Raw genomic sequence first — 27783 nt, 5'->3', positions numbered from 1 at the left:
CGGACAGTGGCAGTGCATCTACAGCACCACAGACATTGGGGCTCCGGGCTTTCCCTGACCAACAGGCCTTCGACGTTTACCACTCGCTGAACCTGGGCTCCCACTGAAAAGAACCCCGAAAAATCACGAACGTCGGACGATTGCTCCCACACCAAAAGTGCCAGACAGTCAAGCTCTAGCTGCTGAACACCGGCCATTCCCAGCGCATCTACATCACCACAGACATCGGGGCTCCGGGCTTTCCCTGACCAACAGGTCTTAGAAGTTTACCACCAGCTGAACCTGGGCGCCCACTGAAATAAAACCCCGAAAAATCACGAACGTCCGACGATTGCGCCCACACCCAAAGTGTCAGCCAGTCAAGCTCTTGCTGCTGCTCACCGGACTTTGGAAGTGCATCTACAGCACCACAGACATCGGGGCTCCGGGCTTTCCCTGACCATCAGGGCTTCGACATTTACCACCAGCTGCACCTCGGCTCCCACTGAAATAAAAGCCCGAAAAATCACGAACGTCGGACGATTGCTCCAACAACGAAAGTGCCAGCCAGTCAAGCTCTTGCTGCTCCTCACCGCCCATTCCCAGCGCATCTACAGCACCACAGACATCGGGGCTCCGGGCTTTCCCTGACGAACAGGGCTTCGACGTTTACCACCAGCTGAACCTGGGCGCCCACTGGAAAAAAAACCCGAAAAATCACGAACGTCGGACGATTGTTCCCACATTGAAAGTGCCAGCAACACAAGCTCTTGCTGTTCCTCACCGGCCATTGGCAGCGCATCTACAGCACCACAGACATCGCGGCTCCGGGCTTTCCCTGACCATCAGGGCTTCGACATTTACCACCAGCTGCACCTGGGCGCCCACTGAAATAAAACCCCGAAAAATCACAAACGTCGGACGATTGCTCCCACAACGAAAGTGCCAGCAACTCAAGCTCTTGCTGCTCCTCACCGGAGAGTGGCAGCGCATCTACAGCACCACAGACATCGGGGCTCCGGGCTTTCCCTGAACAACAGGGCTTCGACGTTTACCACCAGCTGCACCTGGGCGCCCACTGAAATAAAACCCCGAAAAATCACGAACGTCGGACGATTGCTCCCACAACGAAAGTGCCAGCAACTCAAGCTCTTGCTGCTACTCACCGGACTTTGGCAGCGCATCTACAGCACCACAGACATCGGGGCTCCGGGCTTTCCCTGACCAACAGGGCTTCAACGTTTACCACCAGCTGCACCTGGGCGCCCACTGAAAGTAAAACCCCGAAAAATCACGAACATCGGACGATTGCTCCCACACCGAAAGTGCCAGCAACACAAGCTCTTGCTGCTCCTCACCGCCCATTCCCAGCGCATCTACAGCACCACAGACATCGCGGCTCCGGGCTTTCCCTCACCAACAGGGCTTCGACATTTACCACCAGCTGCACCTGGTTACCCACTGAAAAAAAACCCTGAAAAATCAAAAACGTCAGACGATTCGTCCCACACTGAAAGTGCCAGCAACTCAAGCTCTTGCTGCTCCTCACCGGCCATTCCCAGTGCATCTACAGCACCACAGACATCGCGGCTCTGGGCTTTCCCTGACCAACAGGCCTTCGACATTTACCACCAGCTGCACCTAGTTGGTCACTGAAAAAAAACCCTGAAAAATCAAAAACGTCGGACAATTGATCCCACACCGAAAGTGCCAGCCAGTCAAGCTCTTGCAGTTCCTCACCGGCCACTGGCAGCTCATCTACAGCACCACAGACATCGGAGCTCCGGGCTTTCCCTGACCAACAGGGCTTCGACGTTTACCACTCGCTGCACCTGGGCTCCCACTGAAAAAAACCCCGAAAAATCACGAACGTCGGACGATTGTTCCCACATTGAAAGTGCCAGCAACTCAAGCTCTTGCTGCTCCTCACCGGCCATTGGCAGCGCATCTACAGCACCACAGACATCGGGACTCCGGGCTTTCCCTGACCAACTGGGCTTCGACGTTTACCACCAGCTGCACCTGGGCGCCCACTGAAAAAAATAAACGAAAAATCACGAACATCGGACGATTGCTCCCACACCAAAAGTGCCAGCCTGTCAAGCTCTTGCTGCTACTCACCGGCCATTGGAAGGGAATCTACAGCACCACAGACATCGGGGCTCCGGGCTTTCCCTGACCAACAGGGCTTCAACGTTTACCACCAGCTGCACCTGGGCGCCCACTGAAATAAAACCCCGAAAAATCACGAACGTCGGACGATTGCTCCCACACTGAAAGTGCCAGCAACTCAAGCTCTTGCTGCTACTCACCTCCCATTCCCAGCGCATCTACAACACCACAGACATCGGGGCTCCGGGCTTTCCCTGACCAACTGGGCTTCGACGTTTACCACCAGCTGAACCTGGGCGCCCACTGAAATAAAACCCCCAAAAATCACAAACGTCGGACTATTGCTCCCACACTGAAAGTGCCAGCCAGTCAAGCTCTTGCTGCTCCTCACCGCCCATTCCGAACGCATCTACAGCACCACAGACATCGGGGCTCCGGGCTTTCCCTGACCAACAGGGCTTCGACGTTTACCACCCGCTGCACCTGGGCGCCCACTGAAAAAAATAAACGAAAAATCACAAACGTCGGACGATTGCTCCCACACCGAAAGTGCCAGCAACTCAAGCTCTTGCTGCTCCTCACCGGCCATTGGAGGCGCATCTACAGCACCACAGACATCGGGGCTCCGGGCTTTCCCTGACCAACAGGGCTTCGACATTTACCACCAGCTGCACGTGGGCGCCCACTGAAAAAAATAAACGAAAAATCACGAACATCGCACGATTGCTCCCACACCGAAAGTGCCAGCCAGTCAAGCTCTTGCTGCTCATCACCGGCCATTCCCAGCGCATCTACAGCACCACAGACATCGGGGCTCCGGGCTTTCCCTGACCAACAGGGCTTCGACGTTTACCACCAGCTGCACCTGGGTGCCGCCTGAATAAAAAACTCCAAAAATCACAAATGTCGGACAATTCCTGCCACACCTTAAATGCCAGCCTGTCAAGCTCTTGCTGCTACTCACCGGACATTCCCAGCGCATCTATAGCACCACAGACATCAGGGCTATGGAATTTCCCTGACCAACAGGGCTTCGACGTTTACCACCAGCTGCACCTGGGCGCCCACTGAAAAAAAAACCGCAAAAATCACGAACGTCGGACGATTGCACCCACAACGAAAGTGCCAGCATGTGAGCCTCTTGCTGCTCCTCACCGGCTATTGGCAGCGCATCTACAACACCACAGACATCGGGGCTCTGCGCTTTCCCTGACCAACAGGCCTTCGACGTTTACCACCAGTTGAACCTGGGCGCCCACTGAAAAAAATAAACGAAAAATCACGAACGTCGGACGATTGCTCCCACACCGAAAGTGCCAGCAAGTCAAGCTCTTGCTGCTCCTCATCGCCCATTGGCAGCGCATCTACAGCACCACAGACATCGGGGCTCCGGGCTTTCCCTGACGAACAGGGCTTCGACATTTACCACCAGCTGCACCTGGGTGCCCCCTGAAAAAAAAACCCCAAAAAACACAAATGTCGGACGATTCCTGCCACACCTTAAATGCCAGCCTGTCAAGCTCTTGCTGCTACTTACCGGCCATTCCCAGCGCATCTACAGCACCACAGACATCAGGGCTCTGGACTTTCCCTGACGAACAGGGCTTCGACGTTTACCACCAGCTGCACCTGGTTACCCACTGAAAAAAAACCCTGAAAAATCACAAACGTCGGACGATTGCTCCCACACCAAAAGTGCCAGCCAGCCAAGCTCTTGCTGCTCCTCACCGGCCATTGGCAGCGCATCTACAGCACCACAGGTATCGGGGCTCCGAGCTTTCCCTGACCAACAGGGCTTCGACGTTTACCACCAGCTGCACCTGGGCGCCCACTGAAATAAAACCCCGAAAAATCACGAACGTCGGACGATTGCTCCCACACCTTAAATGCCAGCCTGTCAAGCTCTTGCTGCTCCTCACCGCCCATTCCCAGCGCATCTACAGCACCACAGACATCAGGGCTCTGGACTTTCCCTGACCAACAGGGCTTCGACATTTACCACCAGCTGAACCTGGGCGCCCACTGAAAAGAACCCCGAAAAATCACGAACGTCGGACAATTGCTCCCACACCGAAAGTGCCAGCAACTCAAGCTCTTGCTGCTCCTCAGCGGCCATTCCCAGCGCATCTACAGCACCACAGACATCGGGGCTCTACGCTTTCCCTGACCAACAGGGCTTCGACGTTTACCACCCGCTGCACCTGGGCGCCCACTGAAATAAAACCCCGAAAAATCACGAACGTCGGACAATTGCTCCCACACCAAAATTGCCAGCAACACAAGCTCTTGCTGCTCCTCAGCGGCCATTCCCAGCGCATCTACAGCACCACAGACATCGGGGCTCTACGCTTTCCCTGACCAACAGGGCTTCGACGTTTACCACCAGCTGAACCTGGGCGCCCACTGAAATAAAAGCCCGAAAAATCACGAACGTCGGACGATTGCTCCCACACCGAAAGTGCCAGCCAGTCAAGCTCTTGCTGCTCCTGACCGGACTTTGGCAGCGCATCTACAGCACCACAGACATCGGGGTTCTGCGCTTTCCCTGACCAACAGGGCTTCGACGTTTACCACTAGCTGAACCTGGGCGCCCCCTGAAAAAAAACCCTGAAAAATGACGAACGTCGGACGATTGCTCCCACACCAAAAGTGCCAGCCAGTCAAGCTCTTGCTGCTCCTCACCGGACAGTGGCAGTGCATCTACAGCACCACAGACATCGGGGCTCTGGGCTTTCCCTGACCATCAGGGCTTCGACATTTACCACCAGCTGCACCTGGGCTCCCACTGAAAAGAACCCCGAAAAATCACGAACGTCCGACGATTGCTCCCACACCAGAAGTGCCAGACAGTCAAGCTCTAGCTGCTGAACACCAGCCATTCCCAGCGCATCTACAGCACCACAGACATCGGGGCTCCGGGCTTTCCCTGACCAACAGGGCTTCGACGTTTACCACCAGCTGCACCTGGGCGCCCACTGAAAAAAAACCCTGAAAAATGACGAACGTCGGACGATTGCTCCCACACCAAAAGTGCCAGACAGTCAAGCTCTAGCTGCTGAACACCGGCCATTCCCAGCGCATCTACAGCACAACAGACATCGGGGCTCCGGGCTTTCCCTGACCAACAGGGCTTCGACATTTACCACCAGCTGCACCTGGGCGCCCACTGAAATAAAACCCCCAAAAATCACGAACGTCGGACGATTGCTCCCACACCAAAAGTGCCAGACAGTCAAGCTCTTGCTGCTCCTCACCGGACTTTGGCAGTGCATCTACAGCACCACAGGCATCGGGGCTCCGGGCTTTCCCTGACCAACAGGGCTTCGACGTTTACCACCAGCTGCACCTGGGCGCCCACTGAAAAAAAACCCCGAAAAATCACGAACGTCGGACGATTGCTCCCACAACGAAAGTGCCAGCAACTCAAGCTCTTGCTGCTACTCACCGGACTTTGGCAGTGCATCTACAGCACCACAGACATCGGGGTTCTACGCTTTCCCTGACCAAGAGGGCTTCGACATTTACCATCAGCTGCACCTGGGCGCCCACTGAAAGTAAAACCCCGAAAAATCACAAACGTCGGACGATTGCTACCACACCGAAAGTGCCAGCCAGTCAAGCTCTTGCTGCTCCTCACCGGCCATTTGCAGCGCATCTACAGCACCACAGACATCGTGGCTCCGGGCTTTCCCTGACCAACAGGCCTTCGACGTTTACCACCAGCTGCACCTGGTTGCCCACTGAAAAAAAACCCTGAAAAAGGACGAACGTCGGACGATTGCTCCCACACCAAAAGTGCCAGCAACTCAAGCTCTTGCTGCTCCTCACCGGACAGTGGCAGTGCATCTACAGCACCACAGACATCGGGGCTCCGGGCTTTCCCTGACCAACAGGGCTTCGACATTTACCACCAGCTGCACCTGGGCTCCCACTGAAAAGAACCCCGAAAAATCACGAACGTCGGACGATTGCTCCTACACTAAAAGTGCCAGACAGTCAAGCTCTTGCTGCTCCTCACCGGCCATTCCCAGCGCATCTACAGCACCACAGGCATCGGGGCTCCGGGCTTTCCCTGACCAACAGGGCTTCGACGTTTACCACCAGCTGCACCTGGGCGCCCACTGAAAAAAAACCCCGAAAAATCACGAACGTCAGACGATTCCTCCCACACCGAAAGTGCCAGCAACTCAAGCTCTTGCTGCTACTCACCGGACTTTGGCAGTGCATCTACAACACCACAGACATCGGGGTTCTACGCTTTCCCTGACCAAGAGGGCTTCGACATTTACCATCAGCTGCACCCGGGCGCCCACTGAAAGTAAAACCCCGAAAAATCACGAACGTCGGACGATTGCTACCACACCGAAAGTGCCAGCCAGTCAAGCTCTTGCTGCTCCTCACCGGCCATTTGCAGCGCATCTACAGCACCACAGACATCGTGGCTCCGGGCTTTCCCTGACCAACAGGCCTTCGACGTTTACCACCAGCTGCACCTGGTTGCCCACTGAAAAAAAACCCTGAAAAAGGACGAACGTCGGACGATTGCTCCCACACCAAAAGTGCCAGCCAGTCAAACTCTTGCTGCTCCTCACCGGACAGTGGCAGTGCATCTACAGCACCACAGACATCGGGGCTCCGGGCTTTCCCTGACCAACAGGGCTTCGACATTTACCACCAGCTGCACCTGGGCTCCCACTGAAAAGAACCCCGAAAAATCACGAACGTCGGACGATTGCTCCTACACTAAAAGTGCCAGACAGTCAAGCTCTTGCTGCTCCTCACCGGCCATTCCCAGCGCATCTACAGCACCACAGACATCGGGGCTCCGGGCATTCCCTGACGAACAGGGCTTCGACGTTTACCACCAGCTGAACCTGGGCGCCCACTGGAAAAAAAACCCGAAAAATCACGAACGTCGGACGATTGCTCCCACAACAAAAGTGCCAGCAACTCAAGCTCTTGCTGCTACTCACCGGACTTTGGCAGTGCATCTACAGCACCACAGACATCAGGGTTCTGCGCTTTCCCTGACCAACAGGGCTTTGACGTTTACCACCAGCTGCACCTGGGCGCCCACTGAAATAAAACCCCGAAAAATCACGAACGTCGGACGATTGCTCCCACAACGGAAGTGCCAGCAACTCAAGCTCTTGCTGCTACTCACTGGACTTTGGCAATGCATCTACAGCACCACAGACATCGGGGTTCTGCGCTTTCCCTGACCAACAGGGCTTCGACGTTTACCACTCGCTGCACCTGGGCTCCCACTGAAAAGAACCCCGAAAAATCACGAACGTCGGACGATTGCTCCCACAACAAAAGTGCCAGCAACTCAAGCTCTTGCTGCTCCTCACCGGACTTTGGCAGCGCATCTACAGCACCACAGACATCGGGGCTCCGGGCTTTCCCTGACCAACAGGGCTTCGACGTTTACCACCAGCTGAACCTTGGCGCCCACTGAAATAAAACCCCCAAAAATCACGAACGTCGGACGATTGCTCCCACACCAAAAGTGCCAGCCTGTCAAGCTCTTGGTGCTCCTCACCGGCCATTGCCAGCCCATCTACAGCACCACAGACATCGGGGCTCTGGGCTTTCCCTGACCAACAGGGCTTCGACGTTTACCACCAGCTGCACCTGGGCGCCCACTGAAATAAAACCCCGAAAAATCACGAACGTCGGACGATTGCTCCCACACCGAAAGTGCCAGCCAGTCAAGCTCTTGCTGCTCCTCACCGGCCATTCCCAGCGCATCTACAGCACCACAGACATCGGGGCTCCGGGCTTTCCCTGACCAACAGGGCTTCGACATTTACCACCAGCTGCACCTGGGCGCCCACTGAAATAAAACCCCGAAAAATCACGAACGTCGGACGATTGCTCCCACACCGAAAGTGCCAGCAACTCAAGCTCTTGCTGCTCCTCACCGGACATTCCCAGCGAATCTACAGCACCACAGACATCGGGGCTCCGGGCATTCCCTGACCAACAGGGCTTCGACGTTTACCACCAGCTGCACCTGGGTGCCCACTGAAAAAAAGCCCGAAAAATCACAAACGTCGGACTATTGCTCCCACACTGAAAGTGCCAGCCATTCAAGCTCTTGCTGCTCCTCACCGGACTTCGGCAGCGCATCTACAGCACCACAGACATCGCGGCTCTGGGCTTTCCCTGACCAACAGGCCTTCGACATTTACCACCAGCTGCACCTAGTTGGCCACTGAAAAAAAACCCTGAAAAATCAAAAACGTCAGACAATTGATCCCACACCGAAAGTGCCAGCCAGTCAAGCTCTTGCAGTTCCTCACCGGCCACTGGCAGCTCATCTACAGCACTACAGACATCGGAGCTCCGGGCTTTCCCTGACCAACAGGGCTTCGACGTTTACCACCAGCTGAACCTGGGCGCCCACTGAAAAAAAACCCCGAAAAATCACAAACGTCGGACGATTGCTCCCACACCGAAAGTGCCAGCCTGTCAAGCTCTTGCTGCTCCTCACCGGCCATTCCCAGCGCATCTACAGCACCACAGACATCGGGGCTGTGGGCTTTCCCTGACCAACAGGGCTTCGACATTTACCACCAGCTGAACCTGGGCGCCCACTGAAATAAAACCCCCAAAAATCACGAACGTCGGACGATTGCTCCCACACCCAAAGTGCCAGCCAGTCAAGCTCTTGCTGCTCCTCACCGGCCATTGGCAGCGCATCTACAGCACCACAGACATCGGGGCTGTGGGCTTTCCCTGACCAACAGGGCTTCGACGTTTACCACCAGCTGAACCTGGGCGCCCACTGAAAAAAAACCCCGAAAAATCACGAACGTCGGACGATTGATCCCACACCGAAAGTCCCAGCCAGTCAAGCTCTTGCTGCTCCTCACCGGCCATTCCCAGCGCATCTACAGCACCACAGACATCGGGGCTCCGGGCTTTCCTGACGAACCGGGCTTCGACATTTACCACCAGCTGCACCTGGGTGCCCCCTGAAAAAAAAACCCCAACAATCACAAATGTCGGACGATTCCTGCCACACTTTAAATGCCAGCCTCTCAACCTCTTGCTGCTCCTCACCGGCCATTCCCAGCGCATCTACAACACCACAGACATCGGGGCTCCGGGCGTTCCCTGACCAACAGGGCTTCGACGTTTACCACCAGCTGCACCTGGGCGCCCACTGAAAAAAATAAACGAAAAATCACGAACATCGCACGATTGCTCCCACACCAAAAGTGCCAGCCAGTCAAGCTCTTGCTGCTCCTCACCGGCCATTGGAAGCGCATCTACAGCACCACAGACATCGGGGCTCCGGGCTTTCCCTGACCAACAGGGCTTCGACGTTTACCACCCGCTGCACCTGGGCGCCCACTGAAAAAAATAAACGAAAAATCACGAACATCGCACGATTGCTCCCACACCAAAAGTGCCAGCCAGTCAAGCTCTTGCTGCTCCTCACCGGCCATTCCCAGCGCATCTACAGCACCACAGACATCGGGGCTCCGGGCTTTCCCTGACCAACAGGGCTTCGACATTTACCACCAGCTGCACCTGGGCGCCCACTGAAAAAAAACCCTGAAAAATCAAAAACGTCGGACGATTGCTCCCACAACGAAAGTGCCAGCCAGTCAAGCTCTTGCTGCTCCTCACCGGCCATTCCCAGCGCATCTACAGCACCACAGACATCGGGGCTCCGAGCTTTCCCTGACCAACAGGGCTTCGACGTTTACCACCAGCTGCACCTGGTTACACACTGAAAAAAAACCCTGAAAAATCAAAAACGTCGGACGATTGCTCCCACAACGAAAGTGCCAGCCAGTCAAGCTCTTGCTGCTCCTCACCGGCCATTCCCAGCGCATCTACAGCACCACAGACATCGGGGCTCCGAGCTTTCCCTGACCAACAGGGCTTCGACCTTTACCACCAGCTGCACCTGGGCGCCCAGTGAATAAAAATCCCCTAAAATCACAAACGTCCTACGATTGCTCCCACACCAAAAGTGCCAGCCAGTCAAGCTCTTGCTGCTCCTCACCGGACAGTGGCAGTGCATCTACAGCACCACAGACATCGGGGTTCTGCGCTTTCCCTGACCAACAGGGCCTCCTGCCCCACAACTGGGCCTTCTACACCCCCAAAATGGCGTCGTGCCCCCCAAAATGCGCTCTCGCCCCTGAAAGTCGCCTCCTGCCCCATGACTGGGCCTTCTACACCCCCAAAATGGCGTCGTGCCCCCCAAAATGCGCTCTCACCCCCGAAAGTGGCCTCCTGCCCACAACTGGGCCTTCTACCCCCCCAAAATGGCGTCGTGCCCCACAAAATGCACTCTCGCCCCCGAAAGTGGCCTCCTGCCCCACAACTGGGCCTTCTACCCCCCCAAAATGGCACCGTGCCCCCCAAAATGCGCTCTCACCCCCGAAAGTGGCCTCCTGCCCCACAACTGGGCCTTCTACCCCCCAAAATGGCGTCGTGCCCCACAAAATGCACTCTCGCCCCCGAAAGTGGCCTCCTGCCCCACAACTGGGCCTTCTACCCCCCCAAAATGGCGCCGTGCCCCCCAAAATGCGCTCTCACCCCAAAGTGGTCTCCTGCCCCCCAACTTGCGGGGGGGGGTCGCCGAGCTCCCGCGCATGCGCGCACAGCTGGACCGTGAGGGGCGGGAGACCGGCGCGGAGCCGGTTGGGGGGGCGTGGGCGCATGCGCGCTGAGGGGCGGCGGGCGCGCCGGTGGCGGAGAGAAGGCAGGAAGCAGGAAGCAGGAAGCAGGAAGCGGCAGCGCCGCGGCGTTTTTATTGGCGGGGAGAGCGGCGGGGGCGAGGCCCGGCTCCGGTACCGGCACCGCGGGGGCGGGGGGCGCCCGGGGGGTTTGGGGTCCGGGGTGGGGGGGGACGGGGGATTTTGGGGGGGGGTCCCAAACCGTTCCAGGGGATCCCGGGGAGGGGGGGGGTTGGGGGTCCCGGGATGGGGGGGTCGGGGGTATGGGGGGGGGGGGGGGGCTTGGGGGGCGGAGTCCCAAAGGGTTTGGGGGGGGTCAGAGGGGTTCTTGGGGGGAGGGTGGGGGGTTTGGGGTCCGGGGTGGGGGATTTTGGGGGGGTGGGGGGGCTTTGAGAGGGTGGGGGGGTTCCCAAACCGTTCTAGGGGGATCCCGGGGGGGGGGGGGTTGGGGGTCCCGGGATGGGGGGGTCGGGGGTATGGGGGGGGGGGGGGCTTGGGGGGCGGAGTCCCAAAGGTTTGGGGGGGGTCAGAGGGGTTCTTGGGGGAGGGTGGGGGGTTTGGGGTCCGGGGTGGGGGATTTTGGGGGGGTGGGGGGGCTTTGAGAGGGTGGGGGGGGGTCCCAAACCGTTCTAGGGGGATCCCGGGGGGGGGGGGGTTGGGGGGTCCCGGGATGGGGGGGTCGGGGGTATGGGGGGGGGGCTTGGGGGGCGGAGTCCCAAAGGGTTTAGGGGGGGGGTCAGAGGGGTTCTTGGGGGCAGGGTGGGAGGTTTGGGGTCCGGGGTGGGGAGTTTGGGGGGGTGGGGGGGCTTTGAGAGGGTGGGGGGGGGTCCCAAACCGTTCTAGGGGGATCGGGGGGGGGGTTTGGGGGTCCCGGGATGGGGGGGTCGGGGGTATGGGGGGAGGGGGCTTGGGGGGCGGAGTCCCAAAGGGTTTGAGGGGGGGTCAGAGGGGTTCTTGGGGGGAGGGTGGGGGGTTTGGGGTCCGGGGTGGGGGAGTTTGGGGGGGTGGGGGGGCTTTGAGAGGGTGGGGGGGGGTCCCAAACCGTTCTAGGGGGATCCCGGGGGGGGGGGGTTGGGGGTCCCGGGATGGGGGGGGGGGGTTGGGGGGGTCGGGGGTATGGGGGGGGGGGCTTGGGGGGCGGAGTCCCAAAGAGTTTGGGGGGGGTCAGAGGGGTTCTTGGGGGGAGGGTGGGGGGTTTGGGGTCCGGGGTGGGGGATTTTGGGGGGTGGGGGGCTTTGAGAGGGTGGGGGGGGGTCCCAAACCGTTCTAGGGGGATCCCGGGGGGGGGGGGGGTTGGGGGATCCCGGGATGGGGGGGTCGGGGGTATGGGGGGGGGGGGGGGCTTGGGGGGCGGAGTCCCAAAGAGTTTGGGGGGGGGTCAGAGGGGTTCTTGGGGGAGGGTGGGGGTTTGGGGTCCGGGGTGGGGGATTTTGGGGGGGTGGGGGGGCTTTGAGAGGGTGGGGGGGGGGTCCCAAACCGTTCTAGGGGGATCCCGGGGGGGGGGGGGTTGGGGATCCCGGGATGGGGGGGTCGGGGGTATGGGGGGGGGGGGGCTTGGGGGGCGGAGTCCCAAAGGGTTTAGGGGGGGGTCAGAGGGGTTCTTGGGGGTAGGGTGGGGGGTTTGGGGTCCGGGGTGGGGGAGTTTGGGGGGGTGGGGGGGCTTTGAGAGGGTGGGGGGGGGTCCCAAACCGTTCTAGGGGGATCCCGGGGGGGGGGGGTTGGGGGTCCCGGGATGGGGGGGTCGGGGGTATGGGGGGGGGTGCTTGGGGGACGGAGTCCCAAAGGGTTTGGGGGGGGTCAGAGGGGTTCTTGGGGGGAGGGTGGGGGGTTTGGGGTCCGGGGTGGGGGATTTTGGGGGGGTGGGGGGGCTTTGAGGGGGGGGGGGGTCCCAAACCGTTCTAGGGTGATCCCGGGGGAGGGTTGGGGGTCCCGGGGGGGGGGAATTTGGGGGGGGGGCCTCAAACCATTTCGGGGCATGCCGGGGGGGGTGCTTAGGGGGTCTAGGGGTCCTGGGTGTGGGATTTTAGGGGGGGTCCCGGATGGGGGGTGGGGGGGGATTTGCGGGGATGGAGCGCGGTCCCGGGGGGGGTCCCTCAGGGGGCGGGGGGCGCCCCGCCCCCCCCCAGGCTGCCGCGGGACAGGCTGCGGCCCCGCCCCCCGTCCCCCGAGGCCGCGCTGGAGAGCGAGGCGGTGCGGGAGCGCGACAGCCGCGTCATGGCCGCCGCCGCCACTGGGGGGAGGGGGGGGGGGCCAGGGCCGCGCCCCGCCCCTCCCCTCCCCGGCCACGCCCACCCCCCTCCCTCCCACCCCGGGCCACGCCTCCCCCGGGCGCCAGGTGGTGCCCCGGGCCACGCCCCCTCCTCCCTCCCGGGCCACGCCCCCTCCTCCCTCCCGGGCCACGCCCCCTCCTCCCTCCCGGGCCACGCCCCCTCCTCCCTCCCGGGCCACGCCCCCTCCTCCCTCCCGGGCCACGCCCCCTCCTCCCTCCCGGGCCACGCCCCCTCCTCCCTCCCGGGCCACGCCCCCTCCTCCCTCCCGGGCCACGCCCCCTCCTCCCCCCGGGCCACGCCCCCTCCTCCCCCCGGGCCACGCCCCCTCCCCAGGCCACGCCCCCCCCTCCTGGAACTGCATTTAATTGCCCTGGGTGGAGGGGGGAGGTGATGTTAATTAGAACTGAGGAGCGTTAATTAAGCCTCAGGTCAATTAATTCCTGCCTCGCAGCAGCTAATTACTCCCCCCAGGTCCAGGTTAATTAATTGCACCGCTAATTACCCCCCCCCCGGTGTAATTAACTCCCCCGCCTCAGCTGAGTTTTCCCCTTCCAGCACGCAAACGAGCCCCCCACCCCGGCGGTAATTAATTATGCAGAGCGGCTTAATTACCCGCCCCGAGCGCTAATTACCCCCCCAGGAGTGTTAATTAGCGGTGGCTCGTTAGGCGGTACTCACGGTAGCCCATGCCCTGCAGGAAGTACTTGAAGGCCTCGGTGAGCTTGGCCGGCTGCGCGGGTGGGGCCGTGACCTCCGACCCCTCCCCGGTGACCTCTGACCCCTGGCTGACCTCTGACCTCGCGACCCCGGTAAGGCCCGGTCCCCCCCCCCCAGCAGTCCTCTGAGCCCCTGTGACCTCTGACCCTCTGTGACCCCATGACCTCTGACCCCATGACCTCTGACCCTGTGTGACCCCATGGGGGGTGTCATGTGACCTCAGAGGAGGCCCGGTGACATCACAGGAGGCCCGGTGACATCACCAGTGACGTCACTCACCATGGCGTCCTTGTGGGGGGAGTTGTCGCCCACCACCAGCAGCACCGGGCAGCTGGGGGGGCAAAGGTCAGGGGTCGCGGGGGGGTCACGGGGGTCACGGGGGGTCACGGGGGTCACGTGGGGTCAGGGGTCACTCACCGCAGGCTGTTGGCCCCGCTGCGCTGCAGGCCCAGGTCCCCGTGGCTGCAAGGGGGATGTCCCAGTTCATCCTAGTGCCTCCCAGTTTGATCCCAGTTCCCCCTGTTTTCTCCCCAGTTCCCTCCCAGTTCTCTCCCAGTCCCTCCCAGTTCCCTTCCAGTTCCCCTCAGCTCAATCCCAGTTGCTCCCAGTCCCTCCCAGCCCCCCGGTACCCCCCCCAGCTCCATCCCAGTTCAATTCCAATTCCTCCCAGTTTGATCCCAGTTTCCCCAGTACCCTCCCACTCCATCCCAGTCTGATCCCAGTGCCCCCAAATCCCATCCCAGACCCCCCCCAGTCCCCTCCCAGTCCCTCCCAGCCCCCCCAGTTCGATCCCAGTCCCCCCCGGTTCAATCCCAGTTCAGTCCCAGTCCTCCTAGCCCAGTCCCAGTCCCTCCCAGTTCCCTCCCAATCCCCCCCGGTTCAATCCCAGTTCAATCCCAGTCCCCCCCAGTCCCCTCGCAGTCCCCCCCAGTCCCCTCGCAGTCCCCTGCCAGTCCCCCCCCAGTCCCCCCAGTTCCATCCCAGTCCCCCCCCGGTTCAATCCCAGTGCTCCTAGCCCAGTCCCAGTCCCCCCCCAGTTCCCTCCCAGTCCCCCCCGGTTCAATCCCAGTTCAATCCCAGTTCGATGCCAGTCCTCCTAGCCCAATCCCAGTCCCTCCCAGCCCCCCCAGTTCCCTCCCAGTCCGCCCCGGTTCAATCCCAGTTCAGTCCCAGTCCTCCTAGCCCAGTCCCAGTCCCCTCCCAGTCCCTCCCAGTCCCTCCCAGTCCCCCGCAGTCCCCTCCCAGTCCCCTCCCAGTCCCCACCAGTCCCCCCAGTTCCATTCCAGCCCCTCCCAGTTCCCTCCCAGTTCAATCCCAGCTCGATCCCAGTGCTCCGAGGGCAGTCCCAGTGCCCCGCAGCCCCGCCGCAGCGCCCCCAGTTTGCCCAGTACCTGTTGTACATGGCCCAGAGCAGGGGGGCGTTGGGCGCCGCCCCCAGCCGCCGCCGGGCCTGCTGCACCGGGGGAGGGGCGGCCGCCAGCTCCTCCTGCGGCCCGCGCGTCACAGCCCCGCCCCCGCCCCGCCCCTGCCCCGCCCCTGCCACGCCCCCGTGTCACAGCCCCGCCCCCGCCCCGCCCCTGCCCCGCCCCCATGTCACAGCCCCGCCCCCACCCCGCCCCCACCCTGTGACCCACAAGTGACCCTCCCCCAACCCTTAACTGAGCTCCCTGACCCACAAGTGCCCCCCCCGACCCACAAGTGGCCCTTGGGGCCTCCAGGTGGACTCTGGGCCCCCCAAGTGCCCCCCACAGGCCCCCCAAGTGCCCCTTGAGGGCCCCCAAAACTGACCCCCAGGACCCACAAGTGGCCCTCCCCAGACCCCCAAGCGCCCCCCGGACCCACAAGTGGCCCCCCACGGGACCCCCAAGTGCCCCCCCGCCCGACCTGCGTGAAGAGGTGCGCCAGGATGAGCTCGCTGCTGGAGGACGTCAGGCCCGACAGCTGGGGGGGCACCCGTGGGACCCACGGCGACCCACGGCGACCCACCGCGATCCACCGGCACCCACAGACACCGTAGGGACCCACCGCGACCCACAGCGACCCACAGCGACCCACAGACACCGTAGGGACCCACAGCGACCCGCAGTGACCCACGGCGACCCACAGACACCCACAGACACGGTAGGGACCCACAGCGACCCACAGCGACCCACAGCGACCCACAGACACCGTAGGGACCCACAGCGACCCACAGCGACCCACAGACACCGTAGGGACCCACAGCGACCCACAGCGACCCACAGACACGACAGTGACCCACAGTGACCCACAGCGACCCACAGACACCACAGCGACCCACAGCGACCCACAGACACCGTAGGGACCCACAGCAACCCACAGCGACCCACAGCGACCCACAGACACCACAGTGACCCACAGTGACCCACAGCGACCCACAGCGACCCACAGACACCACAGCGACCCACAGCGACCCACAGACACCGTAGGGACCCACCGTGACCCACAGCGACCCACAGCGACCCACAGACACCGTAGGGACCCACAGCGGCCCACAGCGACCCACGGCGACCCACAGACACCGTAGGGACCCACAGCGACCCACAGCGACCCACAGACACCACAGTGACCCACAGTGACCCACAGCGACCCACAGCGAGCCACAGACACCACAGCGACCCACAGACACCGTAGGGACCCACCGTGACCCACAGCGACCCACAGCGACCCACAGACACCGTAGGGACCCACAGCGGCCCACAGCGACCCACGGCGACCCACAGACACCGTAGGGACCCACAGCGACCCACAGCGACCGTAGGGACCCGCAGCGACCCACGGCGACCCACAGACACCGTAGGGACCCACAGCGACCCACGGCGACCCACAGACACCGTAGGGACCCACAGCGACCCACAGCGACCCACAGCTACCGTAGGGACCCACAGCAACCCACAGCGACCCACAGACACCGTAGGGACCCGCAGCGACCCACAGCGACCCACAGCTACCGTAGGGACCCACAGCGACCCACAGCCGCCCACCAACACCGTAGGGACCCGCAGCGACCCACAGCCACCCACAGACACCGTAGGGACCCACAGTGACCCACGGCCGCCCACCGCCACCCACAGCGACCCACGGCGACCCATAGGGACCCACAGTGAGCCACACGCGACCCCAAGCGACCCACAGCGCCGCGGGACCAGCAGCAGGGAACCCCCCCCAAACCCCGCCCCCTTCTGCCCCACCCCTCTCCCCATTGGCCCTCCCCACCCGCCGGCCCCGCCCACCTTGTGCGCCACCCAATCCACCCAGCCCTTGGCGCGGGGGTTGATGTTGATCAGCACCAGCCCCTCCACCGCCTCGGGGTGCAGCAGCTGTGGGGCGGGGCCAGACCCATAGCGCCCCACGGCCACGCCCTCCCACCCCATAGCGACCCCCCAGCCCCATAGCGACCCCCCAGCCCCACAGCCACGCCCCCCGAGAGCCCCCAGCGACCCACAAGTACCCAACCAAGAGACCCCACTAACCTCCTCCAGCCCCATAGCGCCCCACGGCCATGCCCCCCCAGCCCCATAGCGACCCCCCAGCCCCATAGCGACTCCCCAGCCCCATAGCGACGCCCCCCTGCCCCATAGTGACCCCCCAGCCCCACAGCTGAGCCCCCAACCCCCCAGCGACCCACAAGTGCCCAGAGACCCCACTAACCTCCTCCAGCCCCATAGCGCCCCACGGCCATGCCCCCCCGCCCCATAGCGACCCCCCCAGCCCCATAGCGACCCCCCAGCCCCATAGCCGAGCCCCCAACCCCCCAGCGACCCACAAGTGCCCAGAGACCCCACTAACCTCCTCCAGCCCCATAGCGCCCCACGGCCATGCCCCTCTGCCCCATAGCGACCCCCCAGCCCCATAGCGACCCCCCAGCCCCACAGCCATGCCCCCCTGCCCCATAGCGACCCCCCCGCCCCATAGCGACCCCCCCAGCCCCACAGCCATGCCCCCCAGCCCCATAGCGACCCCCCCAGCCCCATAGCGACCCCCCCCAGCCCCACAGAACCTCCCCCGAGATTCCCGCAGCCCTGCATTCCCCCCAAATCTGCCCCCCGCCCTGCCCCACGCCCCGCCCGACGCCCCGCCCCACATCTCACCCCAAATTTAGCCAGGACGAAGGCGCCGGCGCCCACCCCAATGCCCACGACGCTGGCGATGCTGGGGGGGTGGGCGGGGTCAGGCCGGTGCTGGCCCCGCCCCCCCGTCCCATCCCACTACGGGTCAGGGGCCCCCTCCCCGCCCCACAGCGCCGTGGGGCGCCCCCCCGCCCACTCACTTGAGGTGCCGGAGGACGCAGGGGACGATTTCGGCCAGTTGCTCCAGGGAGGGGTACTGGTACCAGCGGGGGAGGGGCGGGGGGCGGGGGGGGGAGGGGCGACGGGGGGAGGGGCAAGGGGTCAATCGGGGGTCGAGGTGGGGGGAGGGCAGGCGAGGGGACCAATGAGGTGAAGCGATGGCGGTTGGAGGGGGGGAGGGGTGCGTAGGGTGACGCTGCGATGTGATGGCCGTCGAGGTGGGGGGACGGGGGGGCGGGGGGTCAACTGGGGGGGGGGGAGGGGTGGGGGGGTCAACAGAGAGACGACAGGGTCAACTGGGGGTTAATGGGGGCAACTGGGGGTTAGTGGGGGGCAACTGGGGGTTAATGGGGGTCAGTGGGGTCAACTGGGGGTTAATGGAGGCAACTGGGGGTTAATGGGGGTCAACTGGGGGTTAGTGGGGGGCAACTGGGGGTTAATGGGGGTCAGTGGGGTCAACGGGGGGTTAATGGGGGTCAACTGGGGGTTAATGGGGGTCAACGGGGGGCTTATGGGGGGCAACTGGGGGTTAATGGGGGAAACTGGGGGTCAATGGGGGGCAACTGGGGGTCAATGGGGGCAACTGGGGGTTAATGGGGGTCAACAGGGGGTCAACTGGGGGTTAATGGGGGCAACTGGGGGTTAATGGGGGTCACGGGTCAACTGGGGGTTAATGGGGGTCAACTGGGGGTTAATGGGGGTCAATGGGGGGCTTATGGGGGGCAACTGGGGGTTAATGGGGGCAACTGGGGGTTAATGGGAAGCAACTGGGGGTCAATGGGGGCAACTGGGGGTTAATGGGGGTCAACAGGGGGTCAACTGGGGGTTAATGGGGGTCAGTGGGGTCAACTGGGGGTTAATGGGGGTCAACTGGGGGTTAATGGGGGTCAACGGGGGGTCAACTGGGGTTTAATGGGGGTCAACTGGGGGTTAATGGGGGTCAACGGGGGGTCAACTGGGGTTTAATGGGGGTCAACTGGGGGTTAATGGGGGTCAACTGGGGGTTAATGGGGTCAACGGGGGTTAATGGGGGTCAACGGGGGGTTAATGGGGTCAACGGGGGGTCAACTGGGGGTTAATGGGGGTCAACTGGGTGTTAATGGGGGCAACCAGGTGTTACTGGGGGTCACTGGGGGTTAATGGGGGTCAACTGGGGGTTAATGGGGGTTAACAGGGGTCAATGGGGGTCAACTGGGGGTTAATGGGTGCAACTGGGGGTTAATGTGGGGCTACAGGACAAGCTGCAAAAAAGGGGTGCCTTAATCAGGGAGCACCAATAGTGAGTACTTAATCAGGGAGTAGAAGGGGTGCCTTAATCAGGGAGCACCAATTGTGAAACTGCCGGCAATAATGGAAAAGGAGGTAGCCCTAGAATTATTATGCTCTCTATGAGAGGACTGAGTTATGACTCGGCCGTCCTAGAAGCTTTGCTGCAGTGGGCAAAGAAAAGGGAATTAATCCCCACAGTTGATGATCCTTTTGAACTCCCGACACAGGAAAAGATAGGAAAAAAGCTGTGGGATGAAATAAGTAAGGGATCTCCACCGTGTGGAAGCTAATGAACGAAACATTGATAAGCATGAAAGCCGAGCGTTCAGTTGCTGCATCTGCTTTTGCGGCCTTAACTCCAGCCGACGGGTCCACCTCCACTACCAGCATGCTGTTCTCGGGTTTAACGAGCCCTGCCGCCGCCCCGGCTCGTGCTGAGGGTGGGGGGGTTCGAGCCCCAGCAAGGACTCCAGGAACTGCAGCCACAGCCCCTATAACTATAGATATGCGGGCACCAGAGGGAAAAACTGCCAAAGGCTTTTCACCACCATCAGACGTACCACCGCCAGGCACCCCGCCACGCTGCGCCAGTGCAGACTCAGAGTCACGAGCCTTTTCGCCGGCACCAACAGCTCTGGTTTATCCCCCGTTACCACCTTCTTCCCTGCCACCACGGCGTGAGGAGGAGGGGGATGAACATTCATCTGGCTCCAAGGACGCACAGCTGGAAGAGACGCTAAAAAGACTGGAAGCCCTAGAGATTCGCCTAGAAGTGTCACTGGGAAACTTGTCAACTCCTTCGCCTGTGCCGCATCGAGACCTGTCAGCATCCAACCTATTCATTCCGAACGGAGCATCGGGTGAGATCAGTCTTTTTGCACCTTTGCAAGGGACGCCGGCGGGAGGGGCCGGGGTTTTGAATCCAATAGTGCAGTGGAAAGAGGTGATTCGAGATGCTTTGATAGAAGGAGAGCCTTTTCCTATGGCATTTCCAGTTGTGACTGATAATACTGGGAAAAGTGTGTGGAAAGCATTAGACTGGAAAATATTGAAGGAAGCTAAAAGTGCAGTTACTCAGTATGGGCTAAAATCATCATATGCTCAATCTGTGTTGCAGCATATTTTTTCATCACAGTTGTTAGCTCCTTATGATATTAGAATGATTGTCCAGGTCGCAGCAGCTGCAGTTCTTTCAGTACTGGCAGGCTGCTTGTGATAGGGCAGCTGCAACGCCTCGACAACAGGGTGATCCATTATTCGGGGTGCAAACTCAAATGCTGATGGGAGCGGGACACTACACACGATCTGATTGGCAAGCGCAATTTGCTACCGAAGTGTTACAACTGGGCCAAGATTTGGCTTATAGAGCGCTTGCTAGGGTGCACGATGAAAAGTCTGGACCTGCCTTTACATCAAGAAGACAAGGTCCCACAGAACCATATGGGAAATTTATTGATCGGTTGCACACTGCAATTATGGCTCACCCTGATCTGGATGATGACATGAAAGCAAAGTTCTTAGATATGCTTGCCTTTAATAATGCTAATCAAAAAAAAACAAAAAACAAAAAACAAACCCAAAAAACTAAGAGAGCCCTCAGTGTGCTGCCAAAAGGATCTAGTACAGGGCAACTGCTGGAAGCTGCTGAGCGAATGTTAGAACAAGAAAAGGCTACAGTCATGGCTGCTGCTGTAGGTGCAGCCGTTAAACCGTTGATATCAATAAAGCGGCGCGTGATTAACTGTCTGTAACCCCCATTCCCTCTTTCCCCCCCCCCGCCCCCCATCCCTGTCCCGCTAAGGGGGCAGGGGAGGGAGGTGGAGATGGTGTTAAGCCTGGGAAGAGGGAGGGGTGGGGGGAGGTTGTCTTGTTCCCTTTTTCCTTATCCTGCTTTGGTTTTAGTGATGGTCTGTTTTGCCTGTAGCGGTGGCTTTAAGGATCCCTCCCTATTCTTGTCTTAAACCTCAGGTTTTAGTTTTCTTTCCTCTTATATGTCTGGGCCACAGCCGCCGCCAGGCGCCCCCACCCCCCCGCCCCTGACATGGTTAACAGATACTCCTGTCTGAGTCGAGCTTTGTATAAGTGGAAGGACCGTTCCCTCTTATAACATGGGGGAAGGGATACGCTTATGTCTTTACAGGAGCAGTAAACAAGTGGATCCCTGTCTGTATCATCTGCGGGTATTTCAGAACATGTTTGGTTGACCTGCCAGATACCGGTAGGACGGCAACTCTGTGTAAAACAGCAGCAACCACAAGTGCTGAGTGCTAAAACTACAAAAGATGGAACTTTTTGGGATCAGTAAAGATGGACTTCTATTTCTTTTTAACTATTCAAGAGCTAATGTTTCTAGAGGGGTAATGATTGTAAATGCTTTAAGATCTATACATTGCAACGACACAGCATGACGTAATCATGCGAGCACATATCAAAATCCAGACAGCATAAAAGACCTAAACGAAGCATACATAGCATTGAATCTGGTTGCCAAGATAATACAGAGTTTTGGAAACTAAGTAAAATTATTGCTGCTTCAGTCTTTACACCTGGTGTGGCAAGTGCCTAGGCATTAACTATGCTAAATAAATTGGACTGTTGGCTTGCTAAGCAAATAAATACAACTGTATCGGCACTATCAACGCTGTTAACTGATGTAGATTCTATATACTATGCTACTTTACAAAACAGAACCGCTGTTAGCCCGCAGAGCACATATTTGACGGGCCTTGTTGCATGCGCTGGCCACGCATGCAGCAACGTCTAGTCAGGCCTTGTTGTATGCGCTGGCCACGCATGCAGCAACACCTAGTCAGGACTCTTTCACTGAATCTGCTGAGGGTATAAACAGAGGTGGCTCGGAGCGAAGGGGAGAGGACAGACCCAGAGCACACTTTATTTACAACAGGGGACGCCCTGAAGGTGCTGCGCCTGCCTCCCTTCTCTGCTCTGACCCGGCTGATAAACATCCTCTTGCTCAGCGGTGTCTTTGGCATAGTTGGGTTAGTAACAGAATAGATCAGCAATAGATTTTTTTTATTATTAGCACAAAATCATGGTTGTCAGGATTTTGATGGGCTTTGCTGCATGAATCTGTCTGATCATTCGGAATCTATTCACAAAAGTATTCAAAACTTGCAAAAAGGAGTACAAAACCAGCAACAAAGTGATGGTTTTGATATATTCAGACATCTTTTGGTGACTTGATAAAAGCTTGTTACTAATAGCTGTAGGATGCTTATTCATTCCTTTTATATATGTATTTTGATCTATAATTCTGTGTCTTAAAATGTGTGCAAACTTTAATAGATAAAGCGTTGAAACAAGCCTCTTCTCCTAAACAAAGAAGGGGGAGATGTGGTATTTCGCTGAGCCAGTATGGTATCAGTGAAAGCACACCGACCTTGGGGGAGGAATGCAATCATGCTCTCAGGAAGAAAGCCATGGAATGAGAAGGGAAGCTTTAAGATACAAAACATTGTTAGCAGAATTTATGGCTTGTTTCAACAGAGGCCTGCAGAAAACTAGTCATTGCTCTTGTAGATAAGAAAGTTACTGGAGTTGTTATATCCATAATAGTAGAAAAATGTTATAGTAGAAAATTACTAGAAGGTACTGAAACTTAGCTTTGCTTTGTAATCATGAATATGCATAAACATGTGATCAGTAATTTTATTAACTAAGCTTGTGTGTGGCATAACTGGGTGGTTGCTGTCCTTGGTTAAAATCGGAATTATGATACTAGGCATCATACTAGGCATAACATACCATGCTTGCAAAAAATGATTAACAACTCAATACAGACAATCTGGCTCATAAAAAAAAAAAAAAAAAAAAAAAAAAGAAGAAAAGGGAGATTCAGTAGAGGCCTACATGAACCTAGTTGATATTGTAGTAAAATAAGGTCAGGAGTACCAAAAAGAGCCATAGGAGGACCATGTTATTTTGGAAAATTGATAATGTTTGCTCCACCTATGAGAACATTACGGAATCACACTCGAGCAAGAAGATCGCTAAAAGTATTGACTCCCCATTGTGACGGCAATTTAACCCTGTTGGGTACAGCTGAGCGGATAGCATTATCTTTATTTGTTCCTTGGGCAGCAACTGCAAAAGCTTTAGCTAACTTAAATAAATTAGCTTGTTGGGCACAAAAGCAAATGAATTTAACCTCTAGCATGTTATCAGGATTATTAGAAGACATGGATAGTATGCGTCATGATATTTTTGCAGAATCTAGCAGCCATTGATTTTTTGTTATTAGCGCATAAGTGGGTCTGGATTGTTCAAAACAAAAAGGGGGATTTGTTGGATACCTGGAGTATCAGGGACACTTAGTGAACAATCCAGACCGAATGGAATTGTTATGTTTGTGAGCAGCAGGCCTCAAGGACATCACTGAAGCCGCTTGTGAGAAAGTAATGAAGCCGCCTGTAAGAAAGTACTGAAGCCACCTGTGAGAAAATAATGAGGCCGCCTGTGAGAAAGTAATGAAGCTTCCTGTGAGAAAGTAAACGAAGCAACCTTGAAGAAGATCGTAAACAACTCTGAGAAAGTGAAAACATGAAAAGTACGGGACTTTCAGGTTAACGGGACTTTCCAGATTAGCTAACTGCAAGTAGCAAGGATATGCAAATGTAACTATTAGAGCTTAAGCCAATCACGCAATGACTAGTAGGCATATTTTATCTTAGCAATATAAATATGTGCACCCGGGACTAATAAATCGAACTACGCTTATTACTCATATTGAGTCTTTTGTCGTACGTTCCTCCGTCGCTCGCAGGACTGCACCCCGTGGAAGAGATGACCCACGCCGGAGCAGTTTCACGAAGGACTGTGGCCCGTGGGAGGGACCCCACGCTGGAGCAGAGGAGGAATGCAAGGAGTTCTTCCCCCGACGATGACACAGAGGCGTAAAACAACGCGTGATGAACTGACTGCGACCCCCATTCCCCCCCCCACCGCCCCCGACCCCCCCCTCCATGCCGCTCGGGAGGGGAAGGTAGTAGAGATAATGTTAAGCCCGGGAAGAGGGAGGGGTGGGGGGAGGTTATCTTGTTCCCTGTCTCATTCTCCTGCTAGTTTTAGAAATAAATGAGTGTTTTTCCCCAAGTCGAGTCTGTTTTGCCTGTAACGGTAACTTTACAAATTTCTTCCCGTCCTTATCTCAAACCTCGAGCCGTTTTTCTTATATCATCTCCTCCTATTCTCTCGGAGGGTGGGGGGAGCGAGAGAGAGACTGTGTAGTCTGGTCCCGATCGGGGCTGAACTACGACAGTGGCCCAGCTGTCTGAGAGCAGTAGCAGCTGTCATTCTAAACATTCAAGAAGCCTGAAAGTTCACTCTAGGCCAGAAAATGACTGTCCTAGTTTCCCAGACTGTATCTGCGGTCCTTGAAGCAAAAGGAGGGCATTGGCTTTCCCCACAAAGGTTCCTGAAATATCAAGCTATAATGGTTGAACAGGATGATGTTGAAATCGTGACCACAAACATCATCAATCCGGCCTCATTCCTTGATGGGAACATCGGGGAGCCGGTGAGTCATGACTGCGTGGAAACAATTGAAACCATGTATTCTAGTCGAACGGATCTTAAAGATGTCCCTGTCGATGGAGCCGAACATTGGTTCACCGATGGAAGCAGCTATATGTTAAATGGAAGGCGACATTCCGGATATGCTGTTACCACTTTTGAAAAGGTGATAGAGTCCAGGCCACTATCAGCCGATGTCTCAACCCAAAAGGCCGAGATCATAGCCCTTACCTGAGCCCTGGAGAGAGCCCAGGGAAGGACTGTAAACATTTGGACTGACCCTAAATATGCCTTTGGGGTGGTACATGCCCATGGAGCAATATGGAAGGCAAGAGGACTGTTAAATTCTCATGGAAAAACCATCAAACACGCAGAAGGGATTTTGAAAATCCTGAATGCAGTCCAGCTTCCCAAAAAGGTGGCAATTATGCATATTAAAGCACACCAGAAAGTGAGCACAGAATTGGAAAGAGGAAATGAGCTGGCAGATAGGGAAGCAAAACAAGCAGCTAGAGAAACAATCAAGGTAGAGGGTGCGCTAATACCTGATGGACAGGTATTTCTAGAAGGTAAACCAGAATACACAAAGGAAGTCGGCAAACTTATTAATGATCTAAAGGGGTCATATAATGAGGAAGGGTGGGCCAATTACTACCCCTCACACGGGAGGGTAGTAATTCCCTCCTACATGATATGGTCAGTAGTCCGAGAAGAACATAGAAAAAGACACTGGGGGGAGGCGGGGGCAGAAGCCCTATATAAAGATCTCATCAGGAACATAATAGCGTGAAACTTAGACACTACCGCTAGACAAGTAACTCAACAATGTGATCTTTGTCTCCAGACTAATCCTAAAGTTGTAAAAGGGCCGAAACTTGAAAAAATCGGAAAGGGGAATGGTCCGGGACAACGTTGGCAGATTGATTTCTCAGAACTCCCTAGAAAAGGGGGGTATCGATACTTATTAGTACTTACGGATACCTTTTCAGGCTGGCCAGAAGCTTTCCCGTGCGGAACTGCTAAAGCCTGGGAAGTAACCAAAATACTGCTCCAGGAAATAGTACCTAGGTTTGGAGTCGCAGCAGTAATGTCATCGGATAGAGGACCACATTTTGTGTCCAGAATAGTACAAGCAATTAGCCACCATCTAGGGATAGAGTGGCAATTACATACCTCTTACCGACCACAATCAAGTGGCCAGGTGGAGAAAATGAATCACCCAATCAAACAACAGATTGTCAAGTTGGGTCAGGAAACTAATCTAACTTTACCATTAGCTCTTATACGAATACGAACCAGACCAAGAGCAAGAGAAGGGCTTAGTCCATTCGAAATTCTATATGGACGACCCTATGGGGTACAAAAGGGAACGTCTTCACAAATTGGTGAAGAAATAATGACCTCCTATATGGTGGCACTAAACAAACAATTAAAAAGAATTGAAAAACATGCAATGGGAACACGTCGTAGGGGTCTGGATGGGCCTGTTCACGATATACAACCAGGGGACTATGTATATGTTAAGTCTCTTACAGAAAAAACTCTGGAACCACAGTGGGCCGGACCTTTTCAAGTCCTCCTCTCCACCTACACGGCAATTAAGGTAAAGGGACAGAACTCCTGGATACACCATACTCGGATCAAGAGAGCCTCTGCAACCTTGTGGAAAGTAACTCCAGACAACAACGAAGACTTGAGACTTAAACTCGTTCGAACGGATAAGGGCGGGAACAGTGCAGTAGTGAACCGGAGGGACACCACAGCAAACGATACCGGACAAAGAAACCGGGACCGGCCAGTAACTAATCTCGCCCAAATCTGTCATCGGTACAGTTTATATCTTATTTGTCATTTTATTATAGGAAATATAAAACCCATTTTAGCAGGTCACCAAAGGCAGTACATTATCTACAGAAGTAGCTGTACTAATCCACTAGACCAACTAAATCCTAAAATGACCAATTGTTTAATTGGAATTGTGGTTGGGCTTACAATATTTTCCTGCATCTTACCACCAACTTGTAATCAAAAGGACACCAAATGGCCGTGGTCTCACGCCTCCCTTGGGTTTACAGGAAGCATGGGACCACCTTTTAAACGGTCGGGCTTAAACTTGGCCACTGTGGTTATGCACAAAATGGAAATGTACTCAGGGCATGAGTGGGGCTGGGACAGAGGCAACAGGGATCCTTAATACTATGGTGCGCCCCGTTGTGATCTTATTGATTAGCTTAGGAGTTTTATTACTATTAACTATTGTGCTGTACCTATGGGTTTGGAGAATGTTTAAGAAAGTAACACTGTCGTAGTTCAGCCCCGATCAGGACCAGACTACGCAGTCTCTCTCTCACTCCTCCCACCCTCCGAGAGAACAGGGGGAGATAACGTAAGGAAAAACGGCTCGAGGTTTGAGATAAGGACAGGGAGAAATCCTTAAATTTACCGTCACGGGCAAAACAGACTCCTCTTGGGGAAAACTATTCATTTATTACTACAAACAGCAAGATAATGAGACAGAGAACAAGATAACCTCCCTCCACCCCTCCCTCTTCCCAAGCTTAACATTATCTCTACTACCTTCCCCCCCCCGAGTGGCACAGGAGGGGGAAGAGGGAATGGGGATTGCGGTCAGTTCATCACGCGTTGTTTTACACTGCTGCTTCATGGTTGGGGGAAGAACTCGCATTCCTCCCCTGCTCTGTTGTGGGGTCCCACCCGTACGCCACAGTCCTTCCTGAAACTGCTCCGGCATGGGTCATCTCTTCCACGGGGTGCAGTCTCTCCAGAACGGCTGTCCCAGCGGGCCCTCCATGGGCCACAGCTGCCTTCAGGCATCCACCTCCCCCAGTACAGGATCCTTCACGGGCTCCAAGTGGATCTCTGCCCCTCCGT

At 57.3% G+C, this 27783-nt stretch overlaps 1 protein-coding gene across 1 annotated transcript; it reads right to left on the bottom strand.

Annotated features, from left to right (window-relative positions):
• Positions 1–14196: 14196 nt before the first annotated feature.
• On the bottom strand, positions 14197–17175 carry LOC147596050 (protein NDRG2-like). Its single transcript, XM_086771700.1, has 4 exons — positions 17035–17175; positions 15668–15724; positions 15175–15269; positions 14197–14245 (listed from the first exon to the last, which is right to left on the bottom strand). Exons 1-4 carry the CDS (start codon positions 17173–17175, stop codon positions 14197–14199), a joined length of 342 nt encoding a protein of 113 aa, XP_086627826.1.
• Positions 17176–27783: the final 10608 nt, after the last annotated feature.

Source organism: Chlamydotis macqueenii, unplaced genomic scaffold, assembly GCF_036417535.1.
Source record: "Chlamydotis macqueenii isolate bChlMac1 unplaced genomic scaffold, bChlMac1.mat HAP1_SCAFFOLD_267, whole genome shotgun sequence".
NCBI classification, from domain to species: Eukaryota; Metazoa; Chordata; class Aves; order Otidiformes; family Otididae; genus Chlamydotis; species Chlamydotis macqueenii.
The sequence above is the reverse complement of the archived record's forward strand: the minus strand, read 5'-3'. Positions and strand labels throughout refer to the sequence as shown.

Coding starts and splice junctions, on each gene's coding strand:
- LOC147596050 (XM_086771700.1), bottom strand. CDS start 17,175: ATGGGGTGGGAGGGCGTGGCCGTGGGGCGCTATGGGTCTGGCCCCGCC. Junction 15,725..17,034: donor TGGATTGGGTGGCGCACAAG/GTGGGCGGGGCC, acceptor GTGCCCCCCCAG/CTGTCGGGCCTGACGTCCTC. Junction 14,246..15,174: donor CTCTGGGCCATGTACAACAG/GTACTGGGCAAA, acceptor TCCCCCTTGCAG/CCACGGGGACCTGGGCCTGC.